The sequence below is a fragment of the Euphorbia lathyris genome, chromosome 5 (genome assembly GCF_963576675.1).
Source record: "Euphorbia lathyris chromosome 5, ddEupLath1.1, whole genome shotgun sequence".
NCBI classification, from domain to species: Eukaryota; Viridiplantae; Streptophyta; class Magnoliopsida; order Malpighiales; family Euphorbiaceae; genus Euphorbia; species Euphorbia lathyris.
Window position 1 is genome coordinate 48,170,545 of NC_088914.1, and position 16,629 is coordinate 48,187,173.

At 37.4% G+C, this 16,629-nt stretch overlaps 2 protein-coding genes across 7 annotated transcripts; one reads left to right on the forward strand and one right to left on the reverse strand.

Annotated features, from left to right (window-relative positions):
• The first annotated feature begins 5,583 nt into the window (after positions 1-5,583).
• LOC136229165 (uncharacterized) lies at positions 5,584-9,429 on the forward strand. 5 transcript variants are annotated; one of them, XM_066017752.1, is made up of 6 exons: positions 5,584-5,688; positions 5,836-5,885; positions 6,229-6,677; positions 6,768-8,010; positions 8,132-8,278; positions 8,412-9,429. In XM_066017752.1, the coding sequence occupies exons 3-6, from the start codon at positions 6,627-6,629 to the stop codon at positions 9,032-9,034; spliced, it is 2,064 nt and encodes a 687-aa protein (XP_065873824.1). In that variant the 5' UTR covers positions 5,584-5,688; positions 5,836-5,885; positions 6,229-6,626; the 3' UTR covers positions 9,035-9,429. The 5 variants fall into 5 exon arrangements, with proteins under 5 accessions (XP_065873824.1, XP_065873825.1, XP_065873827.1 ...); XM_066017753.1 differs by having other exon boundaries at positions 5,590-5,885; positions 6,229-6,517; positions 6,620-6,677; XM_066017755.1 differs by having other exon boundaries at positions 5,591-5,885; positions 6,229-6,517; positions 6,620-6,684.
• A 2,216-nt stretch (positions 9,430-11,645) lies between these two features.
• LOC136228911 (uncharacterized) lies at positions 11,646-16,196 on the reverse strand. 2 transcript variants are annotated; one of them, XM_066017409.1, is made up of 3 exons: positions 14,749-16,196; positions 13,694-13,978; positions 11,646-12,321 (listed from the first exon to the last, which is right to left on the reverse strand). In XM_066017409.1, exons 1-3 carry the CDS (start codon positions 15,898-15,900, stop codon positions 12,274-12,276), a joined length of 1,485 nt encoding a protein of 494 aa, XP_065873481.1. In that variant the 5' UTR covers positions 15,901-16,196; the 3' UTR covers positions 11,646-12,273. The 2 variants fall into 2 exon arrangements, with proteins under 2 accessions (XP_065873481.1, XP_065873480.1); XM_066017408.1 differs by having other exon boundaries at positions 11,646-13,978.
• Between the last annotated feature and the right edge of the window lie 433 nt (positions 16,197-16,629).

A 16,629-nucleotide genomic window follows, 5' to 3' on the forward strand; every position in this document is an offset into this window, starting at 1 on the left:
CTCTATAATCAAAGACACTTAAAGACCCAAATAACCAAATTTCTAACCTCCACAAAAGAATTATCTTCCAATCCGGTACAAGAATAATGAAATGCCCTGGTTGCCCATGCCTTCAGCAAACCCATTCCTCCCAATTCCTTAAGGAACTTTTGTTCAACCTCTACAAAAACCATTTCTGGAGATCAAACAGAAATAAACATCAACATGTGTTATGAAGATAAACGTAAACACATAAATTAATAGGTGTCTTAATATCTAGTGTGTTTTGTAAATTAATTGGTTAATACATGAATCCATTTTATCAACAAAATAGAAGAATTAATCCACAATAAAAATAACTCCCATATGTCACTGTTCAAAAAATTAAAACCAGCAATCTAAAACTAAATGAAATCCTACTAAAAAACCATTCAATCAGACTAGTAACTTAATACGAATTATAAAACATATGGAGCATCAATTGTTTTCACAAAAACTAAAATGTCAAAGATACCTGAGCTAATGCAGTAGTGCTCCACCATAGGAGTAGCAGAGGAGACTAAGGGTCAGTTTGTTTTATTTATGGTTTGGTGTTGTTATTTTCTGTTGGAAAAATCTGGTTTAAAAAAAAGTATGGATTCAAAATGTTGCTGGTGTAAAAGGCAAACATGAGTCACTAGCTAAACACCTAAAAAAAACATGAGTATGTAGCCAGCAAACACCGCCTAAGGTAGAAGAAGAAAATATTCAGTTGGAGATTCTTCCTTCCATTACGGTGGCCAAATCTAAAAAGGTAGAGGAGAAAGAAAAAAGAAGGATAGAGAGAAAACATTTGGATATCAACGAAGAAGTGGAGGTGGCTGCCTACGATGGTGGCTGAAGCCATTGTATGAGAGGAGGTGGGTCAGACTTTTGGTGATGGTGTGAATGTCTCGATTACGAGAAGCAATGGATAACCATCAATGTCTGAATTTGGGTGTAAAACGAAAAATTGGGGGGAAGTGAAAACTGTAACCCTTGAAATTTTTTAGAGGGAAGAGAACGACGGCAAGAAAGAAAAGTGAAAATGAGGGAATTTTGGTAAAATTTAGAAAAAAATACATTTTAGTCAATAATAGTATGGTGGTATAATTTTCATTTATTAAATATATTGACAAGATATTTTTATTGACCGTATTTTTAACGCACATTATGTTTGGTATTTCACTGTATATTTGATGTTTCAATGTATATTAAATAAAGTTAGAAATATAAAGATATTAAAAATTATTAACAAATATTGTATATATTTAATACTTATATGCAACCTTTAAAGTTACATATATCAAAATCGTAAAATATTTTTTTTAGTGATCTAGGTCCCAGTTGAACACTAATGTAACTACTAGTTATAAGAGTTTGGTAATGTGTCTAAAGTTTCCCCAAAAATTAAGGGAATTGTTATTTACCGCATTTTTTCCTTATACCGCCCCCTACATACCATTTTTGCCCTCCTCACTTTTTTTTCAAAAAATTTGAAATCCCCTCTCTCTCTCTCTCTCCCGAGCAAATAAAAAATTTGAAGGAAAATGGATCCCAGAACTCCGAAAAGCGACGATTTCGAAGACGAGGTAACAAATCTATCAGTAAACTACTAAATTTAAAAAAGTTTAATTTTTTTAATCTGTTTGGGCGGGTCATAGACCCACTTGCCTATGGGCAGGTGGGTCCGTGACCCATTTTCACACCGTTTTCAGCCGTTTAACGTAAATTTGCTATAATATTCATGAATTTCATTTATTTTCAGGTGTCAGTTTGGATTGGTGACGAGATTGATTATAGTACATGTTTCATTACGAGCACACTTTTTTAGACAAGTATGAAAGCATTTGAGTGGGCTAAAAACATCGCAATTACAAATTGTTTCGAGATTGTTATTTCTTCGCACAAACACGGAGAAAAATAGAAGCTTTTGAGATGTTCACGTGGCGAACGGTACAGAGGAATTACAAATCCTTTTGAAGGGGATTTAAGTAGGAAAATTAAAACTAAATCGTGCGGCTGTAAATTCTAGCTTAAAGTCATACAGTTGCGAGAATTTTCCGATTGGGGGATTATGGTTTTTGTCGGGAAAAAGGGTATTCATAACCATGCATTGAGTGTTTATCCAGAAAGACACCGACAGATAAGCAAACTCAGTCCCGCATCGAAAAAAAATTGTGCGTGACATACGTCCGACTCAAGCAAAGCCATATGCTATTATGATGGCACTTCATGAAAAACATCCAACAGACAACCCAACAATAAAGCATGTATATAATTATAGAGATCGGTTGAGGAAGCATGGGTTTGAGGGTAGAGATATGATTAGTCAGTTTTTCCATCTTACCATCGAGAACAATTATGTTCAGTCTACGCTTGTTGATCCGGATACCGGTGTGTTGACGCATGTATTTATGACACGTCCAGCTTCTATGAAATTATTGCAGACATACTACTGGTATATTGGCATGGATTCAACCTACAAAACCAAGAAGTACATAATGCCATTCTTTGAAATTGTTGGGATGACTCCATGTAATAACAACTTCAAGATAGCTTATGTGATTATGAAAGATGAGACCGAGTCGAGCTATCGTTGGGTCATGGAGAGGTTGTTGAGAAATTTGATCGGGTTTGATGTGAACCCTACGATTATTTTGACTGATAGAGAGTTGGGGTTGATAAGGCCTATTAGAGAGGTTTTTCCAGATTCTGCACATTTATTATATACTTGGCATATAAACAAGGATGTAGAAAATAAGGTCTACAAACTCATGGGTGAAGACAAGACATTTGCAACGCAATTCAAGAATGGAAGATGGAAAAAATAATACAATCCTTAACAGTAGATGAATTTGAGTTCCATGTGGCAAAGATGAAGGATTCAATGAGAAGGCTAGGTCATGTGATAGCTTATGTTGAGGATGCGTGGTTAATCCACAAGGAGAAGTTTGTTGTTGCGTGGACGAAAAATTTCCTACATTTTGGAAACACAACTACATGTAGAGTGGAGAGTGAACACACTTCTTTAAAGCAATGGCTGAATTCCTCCATTGGAGCCCTCGATACAGTTTGGACGAAGGTTCACAAAGAAATTGAATTGCAATTAGTCACGATCAGGTATATATTTATTCCATTTTGTTAATGTTGTTATTATATTTGCATTTATTAATATATATTTTGACTGTTACTACATTTTTATTCTTATCAGGGTTAATCTTGAGTCTTCAAGACACCGTAAACCTGTATTGCACTTTGGATTTCCTTTGAACTACCTGACGTGCAAAGTGTGCCACTACTGTTTGGAGTTGATTAGTGCTAAATACTTACGTATGAAAAGTTTGAGTCATAAAGTGGATGAATGTTGTGGTCACAAGTTGAGAACCTCTTATCAGATCCATTATACATGCGAGATTAGCCGAGCGGTAAGATCACGTACCCCGATTAGTATTTCCAGGATACACACATTTTGGAAGACACCTGTCATTGGTCATTCTGACACTTCTGATAATGTCGAGTATGTTGATGGGACTGGGGATTAGGAATACTTTCACTCTCTTATTGAGGAGGTCGATAAAAGCGACCCAACTTTTATGCGCAATATTTCTCAATTTATTCATGATCAACTTCACTCGGACCAGGCTAAATATTGTGAATCGGAAGTCAAAACTGTTGTTCGAGGACGATCGAAGAGGAGTTTATCAACCAAACGTCTGCCAAGTGCGTGGGAGTACCGTGACAGTCGTCGTGGACGTGCTCGGTCTTCCAGTTCGTCTCGGAGTCGTGGGCGTAGCTCTTCATCATCCGTCCAGAATATCCGCTCAACTGGTAATATTTACTATTATTTTTACAACATTAATTGTTTATTAACTCTAAAATTATATTTTTACTACACCTCCAGCAAACACGCGGGTCGGATTCGATCGCCACTCTTATTTATTAACATAAAAAACATCCACCCTATCGCCTTCGAATCTGACATCCAGCCTACAAACACACATAGAGACGATGGAATTGGAAAATATCCCACCACCGTTGTAATGGGTAGTCCGCAACTCCTCTTTAGTGACCCCAAAAAAATCCATAACTACGGTCTGAAGCTGATCCGACCCACTAACAACAGTCACCAGCTGCCCATCCACTAGGATACGTAGAATTTCCACACTCATGCAACATAATCGTCATCTCACCAAATGGCATGTGAAATGATGACGTATCCAGCTGCTAACGCTCGATAAATGCACATATTAGGGGCATATCAATGTGCACATACATGAGATCTGGGAGGTGTGACAGTCCCGATCCCCGTATAATCGTCCTGACCTCTGGGGTCGCGCCACGGTACCACTCCATTAGTCTCCTGCAAAATGTCCCTTTAGTATGGTCCCTGAGCTGGCCCCTCAACTGCCCTCTCTAAATCCCAGCAGCAACATGTCCCAAGAAGCTGAGAATCAGAGAACCATCAACTGGACCACCAGGGACTGGATCCGTCACTATCCAATCCGCGTATGCAGCATCCCCGGAGCGTTTGCTGCTTTCTGAAATTATATTACACATATAACATTTAAACAATTGAAATTCTATATTAATAACTAAAGTAAACTAATAACAAAATAAAAGAAGAATGTAAATTATTTACCAGATGACGACTCCACATGAACAAAACGGCCGCCTCTCCCTTTTGCCGCCCGACGAACTGGGATAATGTCGACTGCGAGATCACCTAACTCAGCATTATCCATGGCGACATAATCCTCATCCATGTGGTGACGTAGTGTCTCGTGCACCCTCTATGCATCTACCATGAGCCTCTATGCTCCTCGGTTCCTCCGAGTAGAGGATGTGACACCACGTGTAGACGGGTGACGATGTCCGGAAGCATCTAGAACGCTAGGCTGATAAATGATAGAAAAATCGAATGTCAGTTCTTATTCCAACGCAACAATCGGTATATTATAGTTTTTTTTTAAATTCGGGCCCCGAACAATATTTTTTTAAAGTCCGGCCTAAAAAATGACATGAATTTTGCCTAGGCGGGCCCAGGGCCCACTTGTCCATAGGATAGGCGGGTCCAGGAACCCGCCTGTCTTATGGACAGACGGGTCCAGAACTCGCCTATCTTATGTACAGGCGGATCCTGTACCCACCTAGGTATAAACGTTACGATTTTTGACCCCGGTTTCGCGGACAAAATTCGTTTTTTATTAAAAAATTGAAGAAAAAATTCTTACCGGTTTCCTTTGCCGTAACGACCAGCTATGATTGTTGTTCGGGTTTGAAATAACGGAAGAAATTAGAGATAGGATTTGAACTTTTTTTTTTCGAAAAAAAGTAAAGAAGGTAAAAATGTCTTTTAGAAGGCGATATTAAATAAAAAGAGGCGCGGTAAATAGTAATCAACGTAATTAACTTGATCAAAGAACCCATACAAGTCACGAGCCACTTATTTTCTTCTTTAAGAAAAAGACAAGATCCGTTCTCGTGTGTCTATCTAATTTGTGGACGCAAACAAAGCATTTGATTCTTTGTGCAAAATAAATATACAACTGAATAAAATAGAAAAAAAAAAGGGAATTTTGTTCAGACATTTTCAGCCGCAAAGAAAGTGGAGAATTATTTATATAACAACAAAATAAAATATAGTATTTGGAGAACGAAATTTTTAAGGGTTTAGCGTCTGAAACGCAGGTAGGGTTAGGCATAAGAGTTGAAGCTTCACCGCACGCCGTTCCTTTCTATCATCAACTGTTTATAAATTACCTAATTATATCATTTCATTTGACTTTATTACTCTATCAATACCCTTTCTGTATTTTTTGTCTTCAATTTTTTCAGATTAACATTTCATTCCACAACGTTCCATTTCCCAATCTGGCTACACAGAGGTAAGATTTCTTATTGTTTTAGAGGTATAATGGTTTTGATTTTGATTGATATTGATTATTGGTTTAGAACATGTTGTTTTCTATTTTGATTTTCATCTTCAATTCGACGCTTTGAACTATCAATTGTTACACATAAATATTAATGATGAAAGTTAGCCTGTTCATTTTGATTCCATATCTTGAATATATCTTTTTGTAACACGATAGTTGTAGCTGTAAACGTGATACCTTTGAGCAATCTCTTTCCATAACTTTTTTCCCCCTAATTTATGCATTTTTTTATTTTATCTGATTGGATTGTCTTAGTTTCAAAATCAATGTTCTTATACCTTAATTTTGACAGGCCAGTATATCTCATGCATGCTAGAGATTGGGTTTTCCTAATTGGAAAAGCTTTCAATTCACTCTGGCCGCTGCAACAAATTTGAAGTCTTCTCGCACCTCGCGGTGGGTGTGGGTTGATAAGGAAGGAGTGAAAGTGGTATCTGTTTTGAGGAGATCAAGGTCATCTCATGTTTGGAGATTGTGCCGTATTTCTGAGGGTTTATCACTTGATTATGGCTAAGGTCTCTTTGTGCTAGATACCCTCTGGGAGCTTGATCTTACTCGATTTTCTGTCTTAGCAGATCAAGGTTCTGGTTTACGGACATCGATGCTTATAATAGAATAGTTATCACCACTACTGTTTTTCTGTAATACTTGGCCAGGTTTTGATGTAGCTCTTGTCAATACAGCCACACAATGGTTAGATTTTCATGCTTCAACGCTCATATTCATTCCCACAGATCGAAGGTAACCGGTAAAGTCACTAATATTTAAATTGGCATTATTATTTACATTCTCTCTAGCTTTTTACTCATTGGAGTTTTCTTTCCCATCTAGAAAATTGCTGGGCCTTCCATTGAAGCTATGCACAAGAGTTTACAGGACTCATCTAGAACTGAAGCCCCTGTGGCATCATTAAGTTCATTATATCTCAAGGCACGAGTTGATACTGGAACCACCAAGGATGCTGTGAACTCTATCTTTGCTCAGCAGGGCTGGAAATCAGACGAAATTAAGGGCAAAATTGATATTGAGAATGACATACCAGTCCATGATAGAGGACTTTTTAAGAAAAGTCAATCTCTCGGGAGTGGATTATGCCATGAGGGAACAGTTCTTTACAACAATGAAATAGAAGAAGAAATGGATCCAGGATTTTCTAGTGATTCGCTTGATGGAAATTTGTTAGTTGGACTAGATGGAACTAAGAACCCAGAAGTGACCCCAAACATTCAGTATGATAGTTTTCCTCGATCTGAATCTGCTCAACTGGATTCTGATTTTGTGAACAACAAATCAATCTTCTCAATTGGAGATGCTTTGCCTCTGGAGAAGGAAAGCTTTGAACAATATGAAATTTTATTATCTGGTGAAAATGCTATCTTGTCTTGCAACCAAACCCCGAGCAGCCGTCGTATGATTGTAAAATCTTGCTCTCTGCCTATAATGGGGCTTGTTTCTGCTGAACGTTTTCATAAATATATTACACCTCGTTCAAAATCTTGTGAGGACCTGCATACACTACGCATGAAGTGGAGAGAGGTCTCATTTCATGAAACTGAAATGCAACAAGCACGAGACCAAGACAGAAGGGACGATGTTTGTAAAAATGAAAAAAATTATTGCGAAAATTCTCTTGATGATGGTTATGATTCATGTAATTATTCTGCCTCAGCAAAAGACTGGATAATTCCAGTTCCAGATGAGTTAATCATGGTCAAACAACTCCAAGGAGAATCTTCCATTCAGCAGGGCAATGAATTTTCAGGCAAGGATTTTAAAATTAAGCGGATTGAGGAGTGGGTCAATGATCTTCAACTTTGCAATCCAATTGAAGAAACAAATGAATCATCATTTACTAATTTATCACTCGATAGGAATTCCACTATTGTGAATGGTTTGTCCACCACAAAGATGGATAATAAGGTCACTCCTGGAATGGAGGCTGCCAAGAGATACATAACATCTTTGGGTGCTTCTGCTACAACAGCTCAGCTGTCAAATCATGGCTTGGCAGTGATCCCATTTCTCAGTGCATTTGTTAGCTTGAGGGTGCTTAATCTCTCTGGAAATTCCATAGGTTGGCATTTCTAGCTTTATCTGTTTGTGATTCTGACTTTGGTTTCTTTTACTAGATTGATCTTGAAGCTGAGGATGTAATATAACCAATGTCCTGATAATTTGTTCTTTTATCTCTTCAGTGAGAATAACGTCTGGTTCCCTCCCTCGAGGGCTTCACATGCTGAATCTGTCGAAAAACAATATATCTACTATTGAGGGTCTGCGTGAACTCAGCAGACTTCGTGTCCTGGACTTCAGCTACAACCGAATAATCAGAATTGGGCATGGTATGGAACGGTTAAACTAGAGCCTAATAGTTAGCCTTTTGTGGGTTTGGTTTCTCTCATTTCTCTTTTATATTTTGTCATAATTCTAAGTTTTTATCACTTCTGATGCATTTTCTGTTGTTAATTTTCAAAGGTCTGGCTTCTTGTTCCTCTCTGAAAGAGCTATACTTGGCTGGAAATAAGATAAGCGAGGTCGAGGGCCTTCATCGCCTTTTAAAACTAACTGTGCTGGATCTGCGTTTCAACAAAATCTCTACAGCAAAATGTCTTGGCCAATTGGCAGCCAACTACAATTCCCTGCAAGCCATCAGTTTGGAGGGAAATCCAGCACAGAAAAATGTCGGAGATGATCAGCTGAAGAAATATCTGCAAAGCCTTCTTCCCCATCTCGTGTACTACAACCGGCAGGCAATCAAACTCATCACATTGAAAGATGCTGCTGACCGATCATTGAGGCTAGGGATAAATGCTCATCAGTCTGACCGTGGTCTTAGAGATAACAAAGCTGGACGGAAGGGTAGTCATGGCCTATCTGGCTCTAGGCCAACATCTTCTTCAAGTCATGTTCGTAAAAGTCAGGGTCTAGTTTCACCAAAGCAATCCAGGGGTAGGCATGCTCGTCTTCCACCAGCTGGAACTAAAGCAACAACTAACCAGCGGCATCAGTATTTTGAATTTAGTAGCAAACTCCTTGGCTTGAAATCAGAGCTCTCATTTCGCAGGACTCAAAGTGAGGGAACTTTGGGAGCTCTGTAATGGTTTTGTGATGCTTCTAAGAGTATGGATACTTAGTTCGTGTTTCTGTTTTCCTGGGTCAAATGGCAAAAAGGGGTTGCTGTTTTCATGTTGTGCGAAGAGGACCAAAAGCAACAAAAATCCGCAACACCATTACTTGGTTTTTCATATTTTTTATTGTTTGAATTTGAGGAGCTCTGATGTTACTCAAATAGTTGCAGTTTGGTTATTTGGTTCTATTCACCATTTGCGTGAAGTGTGTTTGTGATGTTTAATGTCGGATGTTTGAGTTTGATATTGTTTTGTTAATGTTTTAAGAACTTAGTTTTGCAAGCAATCTTGCGCCGATTCTAGTTTTATGATTAAAAAGAGTGATATAGATAGATACCTACAATCTGAAGATGATACTTCTGATATCATACAATCCTAATCTTCTTAAGCAATAATTTTGATCTATAACAATACTCTCTAAAATTTTCTCGATGCACGTTTACATTTTTCTTGTTTTCCTACTTCGATGGTAACGAATTTATATATAGTAAGAGTAAGAGTTAACTTTGTAATCTGTTGTTGTTTTCTGGGAGACGGTCGTTAACAGTGATAAAATCTATCTTAAAAAGGCTATTAATATAGATCCCATAGTTGTCTAACTCTGACTTTTTTATTCAAATTTTATCGTTTTTACAATTCTCTTTATTTTTACTAGCTAAATAAATATATTCTAATGTTTTTCTTGTAACACATAGGGTACATGCAGTATTGTAGTTGACATTACCGATTTATTTACTGCATTTTGTACGAGTTGGACAAAAAAATATACTAAACATGAAATTTTTTAAACGTAGTTGGCATTACCGGTTTATATTAAACATGAAAGGTTTTAATTTTTTTTAAATATACAATATTTTGTACGAGTTGGATAAAAAGAATTCAAATATTTCACCGAATAAAAAATATTAATTCTCAATTCTATTATTAAATCACAAAAAAATATGAAATCTTTTTTTTTTTAAAATCAACTTCCATGCAATTGGAGCAGAATAAGGAACAACATATTTGTGTTTTATAATAATGTCTGAAATTGATCCAATTTGTTAATATTAGGAGTAAAATTGTTCTTGGTTGCCAATGTTAGGCGTAAAATTGCACCATTTTAGATGTTAAAGATAAAAGCGCTCCTGTCCGTAAACATTAGAATATTTTTACACTTTATTCCTTATTTTTAAAATAAAAAAATGGTTATTCTAATATTAGATCACGATTATTTAAAAAATTAGAAAAAAATGCAAATTATAAAAGAATAGGTGATATTGCGTGTTGTGTCTTAATAAGTTTTTGATAAGTTATTTTGGAATTTATTAAAATGCTGCTAGTAAAGTAAAATTCTAAAAAAAAAAAAAAAAAAAGAAAGTGGCTTAGTACCATTAAGGAAGAACAAAAGAAAAACATTGGCTTACCATTGCAGAGTTCCTTACCATTACGGTGCTCTAATGGAACGAGGTTAAAATTATTTTTTAACTGGTACTGAGTTGAAAATATTATTTTAAAATAACACCAGATTGGTGTTTAACCCAATTTCATTCTTAACGTTGTAAATGGTGTAATTATACCTTTAATGTTTGCAAGTTGGATCAATTTTAACTCTAATTATAATTACTTTATATAGTCATAAATCACGTTATCATTCACCGAAATAAAAAACCAAAGACAAGCGTACACGTGCGAAATTTTTTTTTTTAAAAAAAAAATCATTGTGCACGCATTAATTTTGATTTGGTGTAGAGCGAGAGATAAAAAATTTTTGAACCTTTTTTACCGTGCATACACTTCTTTTTGATATGTTACTGTTGGCCCAATAAATAAATTTTATTTATTTATGTAAATAATAGTTTGTGGTTAATTTTTAGACTAAGGTTGTAAATGATAAAATTATATAAAAGAAAATTAAAGAAAAAGATCAAATATGACCCTCTTTCTAGCAGCACCAACATCACTTTCATGGACCATTTGAGGTATCAAACAGACGAATTCTTTCCAAGACCGAGTGTTCCAGAAACTAGACATCCCGATGAATCCGTGATGTATTCGTGGGCTTAATTTGGGTCCATATGGAGAGAGAAATAGGCTTCGAAAGTTAGAGTACGTGTCTGCCGTACCAAAGTCACTTCAACGAACCATTTTGAGGTATCAAACAGATGGATTTTCACACAAGATCGGGTGTTCCAGATTTTAGACATGCAGAGGAACTGTGATGTGTTCGTGGGCTTAATTCGGGTCCATATGCAAGGAGAAATAGGGCTTGGAATTAAGGCTCATGCCTAAAGAGTTAGTTAAGTTGGTTGCTATCCCTACTTTTACTCTAACCAACTTAACTACCCACTCACTCTACCTAACTTAACCACCCACTAGTGATGCGAACCCACGAGGAACAGTGCCTCGAAAACCCGACAACTAGATTTGAACCCGAGGAAAGCTAACGAATCAGGGTCGGACAGAAAAGAACCCTTACAAAACTAAGTTGTAAAGACCCAATCCCAGTCTCCAACAATGAAGGATTTAATCCCGAACTGTTCAAAATAGTGCCCCAAAGAACACAAGAGAAATCCTCACTTGAAAACTCAAAAAAGAAAATACTATATTTGATTTCTAAAAAAATGTTCATTACAAAGCTAATGGTTGATTGAGCTTATATAGAAAATAAATCAAACGTTGTTGGACATTATTTGTCCTTACAAAAAAAACAAAAGACAAGCTTAATATAAGGGTAAAAATGGAAGTACAAAAAGTACAAATTAATAATAGAAAATAAGTAGGTAGGTGTTTGCAGAGATAATGTTTGAAATTGTCAATTGACAATTTCTTTGCTACCATACGTATTTGACTAGTCCAATGTGTGGGCTTATAATTGTCCAATAATGAGATCAATTTGGCACAAATTGATATTCATCCCTATGAATCCAAAATGTTACAATTTGACCCCGATAATTCTTGAATCTAATTTGTGCACGTTTTGACCTTCGTTTCGGTTCTGATCGTTCCATCACCGACTTGTTTAACTTGTCCATTTTCTAAGCAATTTGAGAGGTATGAAATTGTTAGAGACTCCTGAATTCCACTTACGTCAATTTGATCCGATATATCTAACATTTGTACCACATATGTTTGAAGCTCCTATTCGAACTGCTTAGCACGTGCTCGAGTGACAGGACCATCCGGTAAACATATTTGCTCCGTGTAAGAATCCATATTTTTACCCCGGGTTATATCACTCCCTCCCTCCTCAAGAGGATTCGGCCTCGAATCAGATTCTGCATCATAAAAGGATAAATCAGTGACATTAAAAGTGGCAGATACATTATACTCACCGGGAAGGTCAATTTTGTAGGCATTGTCATTAACACGCTCTAAAACTCGAAATGGACCATCACCGCGGGGTTGAAGCTTATTTTTACGAAGCCCTGGAAACCGTTCTTTTCGAAAATGCACCCACACCAAATCGCCAGGTGCAAACACAATGCGTTTGCGATGTTGGTTTACTTTAGAAGCAACCCGTCTATTGTTCTCCTTAATGTGCTTGCGAACCTTCTCATGAATGGATTGCACCAATTCTGCCTTCTTAACACCATCTGTACTAGACCTGCGCGATAGGGCATCAGCTACCACATTTTCTTTACCTTGCTTGTATTGGATAGTATATGGAAATGTCTCAATGAACTCTATCCACCGGGCGTGCCGTCTGTTCAACTTACCTTGTCCCTTGAGGTGCTTTAGGGACTCATAATCAGAATGAATGACAAACTCCTTGGGCCAAAGGTAGTGTTGCCATGTCTCCAACGCCCTCACTAGAGCGTACAATTCCTTGTCATAGGTAGGGTAATTAAGTGAAGCCCCACTCAACTTCTCACTGAAGAAAGCGATTGGCCGTTTATCCTGCATTAAAACAGCACCAATACCTATGCCAGAGGCATCACACTCAATCTCAAATTATTTCTCAAAGTTGGGTAATGCAAGGATAGGAGCAGAACATAATTTATCTTTCAAGATATTAAAAACATTCTCCTGTTCTATCCCCTATGAAAATCCTACTGTCTTTTTAATCACCTCAGTGAGGGGAGCAGCTAAAGTGCTAAAGTCCCTCACAAATCGTCTGTAGAATGATGATAAGCCATGGAAGCTCCGCACCTCAGACACACTACTAGGTGTAGGCCAATCACGGATTGCCTTAACCTTTTCCTCATCTACTTTAATTCCTTTAGCAGACACAACATAACCAAGGAAAATAATTTGGTCTGTGCAAAAGGAACACTTAGACAAGTTAGCATTTAATTGCTCTTTCCTAAGCACATCAAAGACACTCCTCAAGTGGCCTAAATGCTCTTCTAAAGACCTACTATATACCAATATGTCATCAAAGTAGACCACCACAAACTTGCCTATAAATGCACGCAACACATGATTCATTAAACGCATAAAAGTTGACGGTGCATTGGTCAGACCAAAAGGCATAACGAGCCATTCATACAATCCGTGTTTAGTTTTAAATGCGGTTTTCCATTCATCCCCTTCTTTCATCCTAATCTGATGGTATCCACTTTTCAAATCTATTTTACTAAACACAATAGCTCCATGTAATTCATCCAATATATCATCTAACCTAGGAATAGGGTGACGATATTTTACCGTAATGTTGTTGACGGCTCGACAATCAACACACATTCTCCAACTCCCGTCTTTTTTTGGAACAAGAAGCACAGGTACGGCACATGGGCTCATCGACTCCCTCACGTACCCCTTAGCAAGTAACTCCTCCACCTGACGTTGTAACTCCTTCGTCTCCTCAGGATTACACCGGTATGCTGGACGTTTAGGAATAACTGCCCCAGGTACTAGGTCGATCTGATGTTCGATGCCTCGAATAGGTGGTAATCCTTCAGGTAATTCCTCGGGCATGACATCTTGATATTCCTGCAAAAGAGAAATATAAGAACTAGGCAGGACATTGTCAGCTTGACTTACATATGCTTCTCTATAAACAAGTAATAAGACATGTTTATTTACAGAAAGAGCATACTTAACCTCGCTGGACCTTGCAAAGAAATTAGCCTTACCCCGCCCCACACTGTTATTCTCTCTTGACTCTCCTTTTGCATGTGGCCCCTCTCCTTTTGTAATTTCAGAATTACTTTTACCTCGGCTCTCTCGCTCTTTGGCCACATCATTATCAATTCTCTCATTTTTTTTGAATTTTGCTCTTCTCTCACCAAATCCTCATTTTCATCACTCTTCTCACCATGCTTTTCTCTCAACTCTCGATTATCATTAGATGATACATGAGTTTTATTAGAAACAGCCCCACTATGATTTCTAAGCTTGATTTGGTCTTCATAGACCTCAGTAGGCGTTAAGGGAGCTAAAACAATTTTTTTACCAACATGTTCAAAACTGTAACGGTTCTTTCTCCCTAAATGCATAGCATCTCTATCAAACTGCCATGGTCTACCCAACAAAATATGACCAGCTTGCATGGGTACTACATCGCACAGTATTTCATCCTTGTATTGCCCAATTTTGAGGGACACTAACACTTGTCTATTTACTTTATTCTCCCCACAATCATTTAACCATTGCAATTTATAAGGGCGCGAGTGCTTTGTGACTGGTAACCCTAGCTTCTCTACTAAGGTGGTACTAGCTACATTAGCACAACTACCACTATCAATAATCACACTACATACCTTGCCTTGCACGAGACATCGAGTGTGGAAGATGTTTTCCCGTTGTATCTTGTCCTCGACAATCGTCATTTGAGAATTCAATAGTCGTAGGATGACTAACGACTCCCCTCGTTCAGCTCTAGTGAAGCATTCCGCCTCCTCAGAGTCTTCATCTTCTTCTTCGGCCTCATCATAGTCACTTTCGGTGTCAGTGACTACTTCTCCGCCCCTCATGATCATGGCTCGTCTATTTGTGCATTCGGATGCTATGTGACCGAATCCCAAACATTTGAAACACTGAAGTTTGCTTGGTCTCGGTTTCTCTTCTCCCTTCTGCTTATTTTTGTCAACCGAGTCTGACTTGTGTTTGGCATTATCAAACTTTGAAGGAAATCTGCTTCCTTTATCCTGGTTACCCCACCGATTCTTCCAATTAGAGTTAGAAGATGACGAACCTCCTATGTAGGATTTGTCGTTCTTTCTCTCCTTGAGTTGTCGTTCTACTATCTTTGCCGTATGTACCATGTCTTCCACATCTACACAGTGTTGTAACTCGACAACATTAGCTATGTCCCGATTAAGACCAGCTAAAAATTGAGACTTAGTAGCCCTTCGATCTTCAACCACATCGGCTCTCAACATTGCTATCTCCATCTCCTTGAAATATGCCTCTACACTCTTTGAACCTTGTTGAAGGACTTGCAATTTTCGATATAAACCTTCATAGTAGTCATCAGGGAAAAACCGCTTCCTCATAACAGTTTTCATTTCATCCCTCGTGTCAACTTGCGGCTCTCTACATCGGGTTCTCGTGGTGACAAGTTGATCCCACCAGACTAATGCATAATCCGTGAACTCAATTACTGCTGCTCTCACCTTCTTCTCCTCTGAATAATTGTGACAGTCGAATATGAGTTCAATTTTTTTCTCCCATTCTAGGTAAGCTTCAGGATCGCTTTTACCATTGAACGAGGGAATTACCAATTTGACATTTCCAAGACCCCTGTCATCTCTAGCATTGTCATCCCGCGGTCTATTCCGTCTGTCTTCATGATCACGCAGGTTTTCTCCACCAACTCGATTTGCTTCTAGAGCTACTCGATGATTTTCCTCCATGGCGTCCATACGTTCCATCAATCGGTTTAACATAGTTAATACTTGATCTTCCGCCATTATTATACAAAAAGAAAAACAGTAAAAATGATGATAATAAGAATAATGAAACAAATTTAAATAAAACTCACAATTCACTCGGTGTTTCACTCAATTTTTTTTTTGGCTATTCTCTCTTATATGCTCACCACTCTGTGCCTTTTACCGCTCGATTTCTCTTATAGTGTTCTTTAAAGAACTCAGTGGAACAAATTCAGTTTTAAAAACTCAACAGTCAAAAACCAAAATTTAATCGTACAACCTAAGAAGCAAAAATGTTAAACAATGAACGGAACGCAGTTAAGCATTCGATGACCAAAATATAATATTGACGAGTTGGAAATTTAATAGATGAGAGGGAAAAAAAATATGAATATTCAAAAATTGAGGCTATATATATATATATATTTGAATTATGAACTCTCAATTTTGTTTTTTTTGGTGAGTTCATACACTCCCTTTCTCTTTCTTTTTCTTCCTCTTTTGCACTTCCGATTTTGATTTTTTTTTTTACTTAAAATGAGACAAAAGAAAATTTAACAGGAGTGGACAGATTTGACTCTCAACATAAAAGAGGACTGGGAACAGTCACGTGAATGTTCAGCTAGGAATTTTTTTTTTGTTTTTTTTTTTAACAGAACTCAAGAAAATACTAATTAAGGTGCTTAGAAATAATATTAAGCTAATGATTCAAAATTCTGAAATAAACGGAAATCCTAATTTTTTTTGAGATTTTGACAGAAAATAATA